General features: G+C 40.1%; 1 protein-coding gene across 3 annotated transcripts in view; it reads left to right on the forward strand.

Moving 5' to 3' along the window:
• The window catches only part of asic1b (acid-sensing (proton-gated) ion channel 1b), a 203,500-nt gene extending 196,119 nt beyond the window's left edge, over positions 1-7,381 (forward strand). For all 3 annotated transcript variants that reach the window (XM_008408900.3, XM_008408898.3, XM_008408899.3), the window contains 4 exons: positions 3,452-3,543; positions 3,849-3,928; positions 4,190-4,291; positions 4,952-7,381. In XM_008408900.3, coding sequence (XP_008407122.1) covers positions 3,452-3,543; positions 3,849-3,928; positions 4,190-4,291; positions 4,952-5,047 — 370 coding nt within the window. In that variant the 3' untranslated portion in view covers positions 5,048-7,381. The remainder of the gene's footprint in view (positions 1-3,451; positions 3,544-3,848; positions 3,929-4,189; positions 4,292-4,951) is intronic.
• The last annotated feature ends 5,256 nt before the right edge of the window (positions 7,382-12,637 follow it).

Consider the following 12,637-nt stretch of genomic DNA (forward strand, 5'->3'; position numbering starts at 1 on the left):
CTATTGAGGGTTAGATAATTACTGTAGCACATGTAGCCAGACTGCGACCAGAAAGAGAAAGTTTCTCCATTCCCAGAGGACGGTTTGTTTAACAAGTGGCCACATTCCCAAGAAATGAACATTTGTGGAAGGGTTTTGATATCCAGCCTGCTCTGTGCTTGGTGGTGTGAAACTGAAGAGTGTGAAGTTTGACTGTCGGGAACCTCACAGAGAAGGAGGCTCAGCTAGGCGAAAGCTTTGGTCCGCTGTTTGACAGCAGCTCTGATCAGACGTGGTTCAGGTTACTCGCTGTCAGTGAGGAAGCATCGCTTTTACATCAGGGTGACACCGCACACACGAGACCTTCAGACCAGAGGGAAATAGACGGAAAATACCAGAAAAACTGTCAGAAGTAAAACAAAAACCTCAATGATATTCGACTGGGGATAGGCTGCCTATACTCCAGAGGTACAGAGGCTATTAGAGCTTGTGAGAGTTTGACATATGTGGAAGTTTCAAATTTACCAGACGTCAAATCCAAAAGCATGGAATTAGTTAAAATTATAGTTTTAGGATTAATGTGAATGTAGTGAATAAACCTTTAAAAGCTGAACCTAAATTAATGGAGGAAAAACATGTTTTGTTACATAATAGCACAGCAGTTGGTTCCAGCTCTTTTACAGGGCTGCATTTTCTTTAGCATTAATTAAATAGTTTTAATAGCAACCAGTGCAATTCAACCCCTGGGGAAAACAAGCGGACTCTGACCCGGACGGCAGAGAAGCTAAAAGGTTTTAGTTCAATTAATGGCATCAAGATTAGCTGAAACGTGGTCTAATTTAAACTATTACAATACTACATTCTAATCGTATTACATAAGTAGTCCCAAAGAGGTCTGTCTATTCAGAGAGGCTCGTATTGCAGTTCATTTTGCAGTTCAAAAAGTTTAACGAGATCTCTTAGACATCTTTAGAAAACTGCAGCATCGAGTCATTGTGACTCTGTAAAGAACATGAACTTGTTGGATTCTGCAAAGACGTGCCCAAACTTTGCAAAGAAAAAAAAGACAATGCAAAGTGGTATGCTTTTTTTTTTACATCCTGCAGAACTACGATACCACTATACTATACAGCAATTACTAGTTACTTAAAAATAATTTACATATAAAGATACTTTCACACAGTAAGACCACATGACAACATCAAAAATCAGCTGGAACATGGATAAACTTTGAGGAAAAGCTCTTTCATGGCGCCTGAAGATCCCAGAGTGCTTTGCTTTAATTTTAATAGTTCCTGAGAATCACCTGACTCTATTGTAGGAGCCCACTCTTCTGACTCAAAAAGTCCTGTCTTCATGTCAAGACTACAACCTCATCATATCCCCTCCTGGCCACTAGGGGAGCTGCTGTCCTCCTGTTGCAACAAAAAGGTCTCGCCAAGCAGCTGAAGTGAACATCCATCCATTTTCTTACACCCTTGTCCCTCACTGGGGTCAGGAGGGTTGCTGGTGCCCATCTCCAGCTAACGTTCCGGGCGAGAGGCGGGGTCACCCTGGACAGGTCGCCAGTCTGTCGCAGGGCAACACAGAGACACACAGGACACACAACCATGCACACACACACTCACACCTAGGGACAATTTAGACAGACCAATTAACCTGACAGTCATGTTTTTGGACTGTGGGAGGAAACCAGAGTACCCGGAGAAAACCCACGCATGCACAGGGAGAACATGCAAACTCCATGCAGAAAGATCGAGGCCGGAAATCGAACCCAGAACCTTCTTGCTGCAAGGCAGCAGCTCTACCAACTGCGCCACTGTGCAGCCCCTGAAGTGAACAATATACAAAAAATAAACAAAATTATTAAACAAGATGCATCATGTTCATACACTTTGTACATAAAGATAACTGCGCTACTGGTGGAATAATACACTCTGCGCATATGGGCAGGTTTCTGGGAGACGAAGCGAAGCTGTCTGGACTCCAGGTTAAATTTAAACTGTGTTGTCAGAATGAAGCCTTGAGTTTGTATTTAGTTAAGGAGATGAGAATGAATAAGTGCAAGCATCTGCTGGATGTGGTATATAATATAAATATACTATACACACACACACACACACAGTTAACCAGCTTCAGACTGGTGTGACCCATTCAAAGTGTTAAAAAAACACACTTCAGAGTTGGATTTTGTATGCATGTGTTCTTTTGATTACAAGTGCCAACATAAGCTGGCAGACCACAACTGTAAATTTGTGCTGCATGCTTGGGGGATGTGCTGCATCCTATTCAGAGCCCTACCACATTCATAGGGAAATTTCTCAGATTTTCAGGAGACATTCTAGTGCCGATATAATAACTGTGGCAGTATCATTGTAACAGGATGTGTTAGAAAGCTGCAGGGTAAACTCCAGCTGCCAAATACCATAGAGTGTAGGGCCATGCTTGCCTTCACACTGAAATAAGGTTTTTCAAATTCGCCACAAACCAGTGACATTTGACTGGATTTAAAGATCCTAGAGACAGATGGCTCATTCCTAATCCGATGGGAAGCAAAGCCAAAGCAACCCAAACATGGAATATTCTGCAGTAATTACTAATGCTGAATTCCTCACATTGTAAAACAGACATTTTACGAAAACTACAATCCACAAAGTTTCTGTTGCACTCAAGAAAATTCTGGGATTCTAAAGAAAAACAAACTGTTGCTGTAAAATCTATATTTCATCATTTTGGAATTTGGCAAACAGAAGTCATTTTGTAACCGTAAACGAACTAAGACAGGAACACTTCAGCTATATCTAATGTTAGGCAGTCAGAAAAATGTCCACAACTGTTGTTTTATACGTCTTATACAAATATCTAGGTTCAACTACAGGATTGTGTCCAGTGCTTTTCATAGAGCTTGTGCTCTTAGTAAAATCAACACAGTTTGGCAGCACAATTCAATATAAATTTTTGTTGTTTTGCACCTACGTCATCATCTTTCTGTTAAATTGTGCAACGTAAAGTCAGCTCTTGGCTTCACCGGATTTTCTCAAAGAAAATCATGTTTTATTTATTTATTCAGATTGAATAAAGTGGGATAGCAACTAAAGAATTTTTAAAACCTTCGAAGCGGTTTTGATCTAAAAGTCTTTGGGGTCTGTCTTCCCCCAAGGAGAGGGAACTCAAAGAAGAAAAATATTTCTCTGTTTTGCCTTGGACCCTTAAGCTAATCCCTTTTGATTTTCTTTCCGCTGAAATCAAACAGCTGTAATCATTTCCTCTGTACACCACGATGATCAGCCCCACTGAGGGAAAATTAGTTTGCTGTGGCAGGTCATCCGCTCAGCACGACACATCTGCTTTGGTCTGTGCAGAAATTGGAGTCAACCGTCATCTTTGTAGACGCTCCGAGAGAAGCATGTGTAACATGTTGACGACTGAATGCCTGCCTTTCACACTTGCATTCTTCCCTTTCTGTTTGCAGTGATAACATTCTGGTTTTGGATATCTACTTTGAGGCGCTGAACTATGAAACCATTGAACAAAAGAAAGCCTACGAACTGGCAGGCCTACTGGGTAAGGAAATGGCTGTCAAGTGTTTTCTTGGGAAAAGATAACATGCAATGTGCCGCCTGACAGACGCTTTTTATCTGGCATGAAGGCAGAGCCAATGTATGCATTTTTATAATAGGTGTTCAGGTCCCTGGAGATGTAAAAACGGCCTCTTTAATCTATTGTTCGCTTTTCAACCGCAGATTTGCAAACATCTGTGTTTTCTGTTGCCTCTCTCGTCCTTCAGCCGTACAGATTAAAGCTGGAGCTCATGAATGCGGAGGAATGATTTCCATCTGGTTTAAAGACTTTCTCACTTTTCTTTTCAGGCGATATCGGAGGTCAGATGGGTCTCTTCATAGGCGCCAGCATCCTCACCGTTCTCGAGCTGTTTGACTACCTGTACGAGGTAAAATAACACCTGCCATCAGCTCCGACGCTAAACGTGTGCTCTAGTAATTAGTGAAATGAAAGTTTGAGATAAACAAGAAAAAGAAGCTGTTTTTTATTACCCCAGGGAAGGCATATTTATAGACGCATGCAATCATTCAAGCTCACCTGATCCAAACGTGAGCTTTAGTTATAAAAACAGGAAGATATCTGGATGATTTCCAGCAGCAAGAAGTGAAAAAGTAACTCTATTTTTTGTTGTTGTTTTTGTTTTTTTTAGGTGATCAAGTACAAGCTGTGCAGATGCATGAAGAAGAAACACAAAGGCCGCAGCAGCAATGATCGGGGAGCTGTGCTGAGCCTGGATGATGTGAAACACCATGTCAGTATGGGCTGCTGCCGAGTACTTTGACTGTGTCAGACCGCATTGCTTTGACAGGAGCTAGCTCCTTTCTTCTTTGTCTCTGCTGGCCTCAATTGCCGGCAGTCAGGGTGGTGTTGGCGAGAGAGAGCGAGTGAGATAGAGGAAAAGCGATTGAAAGAAGCTAAAAGAGAGCGGCGCTCTCTTTTAGAAAAGAAAAGCAATTGGGATGAGAGGAGAAGACTGAGAGGGAGTCGAAGGAGAGGAGGCTTGGGTTTAATCAAAGCAGCAGGACAGTACCAGCATGGACAGGCCAGAATTAAAGCCTCAGACGCTGTGACAGCTTACTTATATCCAAGTGTAAATGAAACCAGCTCACTTTAATTGTGAGTCAGAGCGCAGGCAGAGAAAAGTGGAAAGGCGCTCCTCCTCTGCTCCTGCCTCACTTAGTAGTCCTCCCTCTCCATCCACCTTCATTATTTTTCCAAGTATTGCTCAGGAATCTATTAACTCGCCGCTCCCGACCCAACCTGTTGCTCTTTTCATTTTTTTTTTTTTTCCATAAAGGCTTTCAAGATTTTCTCACCCGTCTGCATGTTTGTGTTCCCTTTCCTTCAAAGTCAATCATCTCTCTGCTTCATTCTCGCTGCCATTCCAATTTCTCTGTCTTTTTCTCTTCAGGCTCCTTGTGACAACCTGCGTACGCCGTCTACATATCCCGGGAACATGCTACCTCACCATCCGGGCCAGGGCAACTTTGAAGACTTCACCTGCTGAGCAGACCTCAGTAGAGCATCACCGTGCGTGTTATGCAACCAAAGCCGACCGTACAGCAACGAACTTTCTGACGCACAGACAGTGAAGAGCTGATGCTGATGAACAAAAACAGAGGCATTTTTTTTTACATAGAAACTGAGGAAAAAAATTATAAATCAATCAAACACGATAAAGGATTACCATCCAACGGCCAAGTAAAGAGAGAGCCCTGAATATTAAGAAGTATATTTTGATCTTTAGAGAAACATTTCATGCAGCGGTCCAAACCCTTTTGTGTTTTTCCTCTGGAATACTGCCACAACAGATACTGGCGGAGAAGGTTTGCCAACAACAACAACAAACTCTCTTACAGGAATAAAGGAAAAAGAGAAAAGAAAAAGCATCCATTGTTACTGGAAAATGTACAGTAATTTCACCGCAAACAGAAAAGAGCCTCCATGCCTTTATGTGACACAGCAACAACACTATCTCCCCACCCCCACCTGCTTCTGTGACGATCCTCATGATGCTTACTCCACTGTACATGTAGCAACACAAGGAAAGGTTTGAGAATGTATCTCTGTCCATGCCTGATGGGGAATTGGTGGAAAACGCGGCAGCAGCACAGGTGCAACATCTACCATTCGAAAAATATACTGGTGAAAATTTCAGGTCTCATCATCATGGTAATGCATGCTTGTATTTGTCCAGTGCATGTTTTTTGTTCTTTCTTTTCATTTCTACTTCTAGTTGATTTTTATGTCTTTATATAATAAACATATATAAATATATAAATATACATTTACATTGTAATTACCAGGTCTGCCTCAATGATAAGCAGGTAAAAGGAAGATGATGCGTCTCTTATATTTCTGTGTTTTTGCTTATGTGTGTGTGAAGTGTGTGTGAAGTGTGTGTGTAGGGTGTCAAACATAATGCCCAACCAGACGAGTGTTTAATTGTGCAACTCTCAATTTTTATGTTAACTTCTTCACATGTGCCAGATGAGTTGAAGAATCTTTGCTCATCTTCATTTATGCTTAAATTGACCTCGATGAGAGGGGATTTTTAAAAAAGAAAAAAAGTTTGTTTTCATTTTCTTTTGGTTCTTTTCTGAACTTTTTTTATTCATGAATTACTTGCGGTTCTGTAGGGCTGTTAGGATTTTTCTGTATCTGTGTTCTAGTTGAAAAAGTCTTACTGAAGCACAATATCGCAAGTATGTAGAGGTGATATAAAAGAAAACATACTATTCCTCTTGATATGTCATGTTTTTTAAATTTTTGTTGACTTTTCATTCTTTCATGTTAAACTTATTTACTTTCATCTGACTGTCTCAATCCATTCAGGCTTAGCGGCCTGTCTATTTAGTTATTGATGCATAAATAAAATGTAACTATCATTTTTGAAATTTGTCTTGGGAGGATTTCTTCTCAGTAGCAAATTTACTTTCAGAAGCATTTATATGCTCGAGCGAACAGAGGCAAAATAATGTATTTTTCATCACCAAATAGAGTGTGAACATTCATTTTTAATCACAAGTAGCTCTTGGAAAATCAGATTAAGCGTCATCAGGGGGCTACCTCTAATCATGTAATCTGGAGTGCTGCCTTACCCAACACTTTCTTTTAAAATAAGTCAGCATTAAGGGAAAAAAGCGTTTAAGGGCAGGAATGTGGTACCAAGCAAGATATTGCTTATCTCTGTCAGCCATTCATTTGAAACGCTGCGAGCCACAATGTTGGTGTTTTTTCCAGCTCATGCCGCTAAAGCGTAATTACACTTTCAGTAGTTAGATGACAAAAGGACGGATGGGAAATATCTTGCACTGCCAGTTTAAGTTTAATCAAGACTGTCAATCAACCAGCAGCTCAAAATTCTGGGTGACATCTCGTTTTTTTTATGGTACATCTGGTGCTGCCAACTGGTGCACATGTAGCAGTTTTTTATTTTATTTTTTTTTTGTGATGCATGACTTTGTGAATATTGGAAACAAAAATTGTGTTGGCTGCTGAGTCTGAAGCGCATCGGTCCACGCCGTGGGTCATCCGAGGAGGAGAGTGGTCGTTTTGCCTTATAATTCTTTCATGATTTCTTTTAGCGGAGGAGGCACACATTCGGTGTTGCTCATCAGATGTGAGAGAACATCCATTTTTTATTAGTTCACACGAGAAGCCTCTGCTGGTAGCCACACAAGCTTAAAACTTCACATAAAGAATCTCTTTTGTCTGCTGAAGACTTGACTGTGTTTATTGTGCGAAACGTGACTTTTCCCCACTAATGGTTTCATGATTTTGTGCTGTACCTGCCGAGAAGACAAATTAATTAAGAAATAAAGAGCGAAGGTGTTCATTTCCTGCTGGCATTTGTGTCTTTGTCCCCGCGACAGCCTGCAGCTCGGAAAATTGTGAGGAGGGTCAGGATACAGGAGAGCTGCCTGCCAGTGACAGAAATCCTGCAGGAGACGCTTGCTGCATCCTGATAAGTCTCCACAGGCAAAGCAGGGGGGGGGAGGCTGTGTGGGAGGTGGTAACACCAGCAGGAGTTCACACAAACTGAAAATCCTCACAAAAAATGAGGGATTAACATGACTTTTCCTGCTGTCTCGAGGGTCTTAATTGCTCAGTTTCTCATGTTGGCAGATTCAGAAATCCTGGCAACGGCATCACTCTTCTCTGAATGAGGTTAAATCATTAGGTGCCCTCTTTCCCTCCCCGACATCACAATCAAAGATGACTGATCCTCCTCTTTTAGCTCTCACCTTGGTGGCTGACACGCAGCCAATCTCAGGATGGTATAACAAGCAGATGCTCCTATAATGGGATCTGTCCCAAACTGTCTGGCCTTTTTTGAAATGCCGGGACGCCCTCGGATAATCCCTGCAGGCGGCTGCATGCGTGCTGCACAGAGGGGGCTCTTCTTGTGCTGGGAATCTCTGATCTTGGTGATTTTTATGAAATTTGTTTCCCCCATATCAGTTGGTTTAATCTTGCTGTCTGCTGCCACCGAACATACACTGTTACACAAAGAAGAGGTAATTCCCTCTTAATCCTGTTATCGTATTATCAACTTCTCCACAGATATTACACTCCTCATTCGCCGTCCCTCTGTGTGCCGAGCCGCGTTTTGTCATTTCATAATGAACGCACTCCAAAAGTCAGCAGGTCGGACTGAATCTGCATCTTTTGTTTTTGTCTTCACTCTGTGTGAAACCTGCAACTCAATATAGTTGGCAGCAAAACCATGAATGCAGTTTTTGCAGTAAATACAAAATGCTTGTTTTTAAATTGTGATTGAATTCATTAGGGGATAAAATGTATCCAAACCCACCTGGCACAATATGAAAAAGCAATCGGCCACAAGCCTAAACTCGTGCAGCCGTCCTTGGCAACAACAACTACCATCAGGAGTTTGCAGTAACTGCCAAGGAGAGTTTAACATCGCTGAGGAAGAATTCTTGGCTCATTCAGAATAGTTTTAATTAAGCCTCATTTTCAGGTTTTCAGAACCCCTTTAAGCTCATTCCACAGAATCGGATTCAACCTGAACTTTAACTAGACCACTCCAAAACCTTAACTATGCTTTTATAAGACGTTGACCTATCTTATAAAAGGTCTAGTTGAGATTTAGATCATTGCCGTGCTGCATAAAACCCAAGTGCCCTTGAGCCACCAGAGGGCACTCACTTGTTGTGAGTTGAATGTTTCTGAGTGCACACAGTGAGAAGAAGTAAAACAAACCCAAAGAAAAGCTGTTGGGAAATTCATTCAATTCAGTCATGTTAATCCCAAAGGGAAATTGCATTATGCCAAGTTGTGAGGTAATAAAAACACCTGAAAATCACCAAAACCTCGTAGTGCAACACTCCTAAGAACATTATTTACGGATTAATGGAGAAACGTTGTGATGATGTGCTGAAAGAGCAGGAGCTTCTTAAAGAAACAGAGAACCAATTTTAAGACGTGAAAATTTGAAGTCAAATTTCTTTTAGATTATGTTTGATATAGACATCATTTTTATAGCAACTGAAAGAAGCAAATTTACTTGATTGTGTTGTAAAATCAAGTAAATTTTATTTGGTTTTACATAATACTACCCTTATAAAAATAGTTTTTTTGAACCCTTTCCAGACAAATATGTGTTTCATCTGTTCCTGAAAGTCTTTAACTTATGTCGCCTTTAATTCCTGTTGTCAGCAAGACTCAAATGGAATTGAATTAAGTTTAAAAATGCAGACTACACCTTATTGAGGATTTTTTGGAGTGGTATTTGATTACTTTTTCATACAGTTAGGATGGTTTGGGTAGCTTTTTCCTCTTAATAAATTATATTACCGTTTGAAAACTCCATTTTGGGGCTGCACAGTGGTGCAGTTGGTAGAGCTGTTGCCTTGCAGCAAGAAGGTTCTGGGTTCAATTCCCAGCCCCGGTCTTTCTGCATGGAGTTTGCATGTTCTCCCTGTGCATGCATGGGTTTTCTCCGGGTACTCCGGTTTCCTCCCACAGTCCAAAAACATGACTGTCAGGTTAATTGGTCTCTCCAAATTGTCCCTGGGTGTGAGTGTGTGTGTGCATGGTTGTGTGTCTCTGTGTTGCCCTGCGACAGACTGGTGACCTGTCCAGGATGACCTTGCCTCTCACCCAGAACATTAGCTGGAGATGGGCACCAGCACCTCCTGACCCCTAAGGGACAACGGTGTTGAGAAAATGGATGGAAACTCCATTTTGTTTATCTGATTAAACATTTGTGTTTGACAGAAAAGAAAAAAATCTAATTAAATCTATGAGGGAGCAAATACTTTTCCACGTCATTTCAAGATTTAATTTTTTTACAGATTAAAAAAAAAGTAGTACATCATAGTCATGTTATTTTCAGATCCTCTGGTCAAATTCAAATTATTCTCACCCAAAAATAGTCGCTTTTGACCGTGTAATTCTTCATGTGTTTTATATTTCTGGAGCTATACGGTGCTGAAATTAATTTTTGATCTTTCTCTACAGCTTGTTTCCGTCTTCGCAGCCCTTCCCGTCCACGTGTCATATCAGTCACGTTTCTGGTGCAAATTTATCCTGTCAGATCTTGCGGTGCAATTAGAAAGCCCAGCCGTTTGTCATTGATAAGGCTGCGGCAGCTCCTCTGGGCTCCACTTTACTTTCAGCTCATTAAGAAGATTAATTATTGTCATGCAGTCAAGTTTGATACCCCTAGAAGATGTTGTATTAGCCTTCGGATTTGGGCCTGACGGATTTGGCCTTCCGTTTGTTTAAAGTACGAACCCTGCATTCAGCTGTTTGATATTAAACCTGTCAGGAGGCCTATTAAAGATAAGCTCTATCACTCACTTGGAATGAAAAAGCTAATGTAAAAACTGGAAGCCCATTAAATGTCATCAGATACTGTTAAGTGCTGAGAATGAGGATTCAGTTGCAACCTGCTCAAAAAGATGCATAACCTCATTTTCTGCCATGCTTTGTTCAGTTTTTGCTTCATGTTTGACATCAATCAGATCAAAGCTTGCAAACTGTTGTAATTCTGTTTCAGGACTCCTTCTGATCCGCTCAGACTTGGTGTTAACTAAATACAGAAGCAACTTTAAATGCCTCCTCTGCCTCTGCTGTCTGATAAAACAATTAGAAACATGTAGATGATGAAACACATTCAAAGAAGGTCATGGTGGTGCCGTGTGGAGGTCCCTCAGATGCAAAATAAACATGGAAGATTTACTCATTTATAAGCCCCTGCTGTGATTAAAGGGAATGTAATGTCTGACTTGTGGAAGAACTCATTAGGAAGCATGCAGAGGGAAAATTATGTGACTTTAAGTTCATGTAGGCGATTGCAAAAAAAGAAAATTAATTAGTGCAAGTCTGCAGAACCCTTCACCACACTCACTGTGTTACCATATTATTATGTTTTCATCTTTTTTTCCCTTAGAAGATGTTTCACATTCTGTCAATTGTAGAAGCAGCAGTTTAAGATATTACCAGCCAAGCCTCCCTGCCTTGTTGGAGCATCTCAGTGGATTCTCAGATCCAGTGGCTTGTGAGGAGAGTCTCTGAGGATTGCTTCCAAACCCGGTCGACCAATTGCTTTAACTGTGATATGTCAAACCGGAGACTCCGTTAAAGCTAAAATATGGGTTCACCAAGCTGAGGAAACGCAGTGTTGCTTTTCCTGTCGACAGTCAAAATGGTGCTGCTTGCTGGTGTAATTTATTTGGAATAAAAAGACAAAATACTTCTTATTATACCATAAAAAGTTGCACTTTAACTTGTAGGTGCTCAACCCAAGAGATCTTCAGCGATGTTCCCAGAGTAAACTTGAGATCATTAGACTTGGTGGTGAAAAGCTGCCTGGCTCAACTCTTTGAATCCTCTCAGCACATCAAAGAGTCAAGAGAAGAAGACTGCTAACAAACTCCAACATAGAATTAAGGACAGAAACAAGAAAGATGATCTGCAGCAGATGATTAGTCCTCTGTAGGACTAATCATCCTAATTAAGTCTGATGTTTTGAGTTACATAAACAGGAATTAGATGCAGGGATTCAGGGCAAGTTTTGGTTTAAATCTTATTACTGGACTTTAAATTAAATAAAGTGACAAATAAATCTTTTTTGGGGCATTATTGTGAAATCTTCAGTACTTTTCTTTATGCTTAAAAGTTGCTTCAACTTTGAAGCTTTTAAATTGTGACTGAGGGTTTTAGATGCTGCTTTTGTTTTAAAGTCATTTGATGTCCTTGGCAGACAGTTGGTGTCACATTTTATCTACTATTTGCTCCAAGGAAATCTAGACAGGATAGACTTATATATAACCAATAAATTCAATTTTGCTTCAATAAACAAACAATATATCTTGTAAAAATATGCAAGATAAAATTTCCATTTGGTTTTCATACAGTAATTTAGTGCAAAATGACACATTTCTGTTTAGTAGCACTTTTAGTTTGCAAAACATCAACTAAACATAGAAATATTACACATACAAGGTTATGATTTACACAACATGTACTTTTATTTTATTTGTGTATTTTTTGTTTTGTCTTAATGTATGCTTTTTCAAATATTTGTAAAAAATAGAGGTGATGTCATAATGATAGAAATTTTGGTAACACTTTATTTTAAGGGGTGTGCATAAGACTGACATAACACCTGTCATGAACATAAAGTCTTTTTGAATGTTTATGACTGTTGTCATGAAGTGTCATTCGGTAAATAATGACACTTTTAATGCAAAGTTGCTCTAAAAGTTGCATTGAAAGTCCATTAAAAACGCCAACTTTGCACTAAATTATCATAATTAAAGTGCAATTTAGTGCATAAGTATCAGAAATTATCATAATTTACAAAATCATGCAAAGTTGGCAAAGTTTATGACTGTGTCATGTCAGTCTTATGCACACCCCTTCAAATAAAGTGTTACCAAAATGTTGTTTATTTTGTTTTCTACCAGTTTTTCAGTTGATGTGAAAATGGCTTGACCTTAAAAACCTGCATCAAATTGGTGAAAAGGCTCATCAGAGAAAACCTGGAACAGTGAAAATTGGGAGAATTAGCTGCGCTTTTCACTTCTTGCACATAGAAAATAACCACAGCAAGACTATTTATATA

The sequence above is a fragment of the Poecilia reticulata genome, chromosome 5 (genome assembly GCF_904066995.2).
Source record: "Poecilia reticulata chromosome 5, P_reticulata-male-v2, whole genome shotgun sequence".
Taxonomy (NCBI): Eukaryota; Metazoa; Chordata; class Actinopteri; order Cyprinodontiformes; family Poeciliidae; genus Poecilia; species Poecilia reticulata.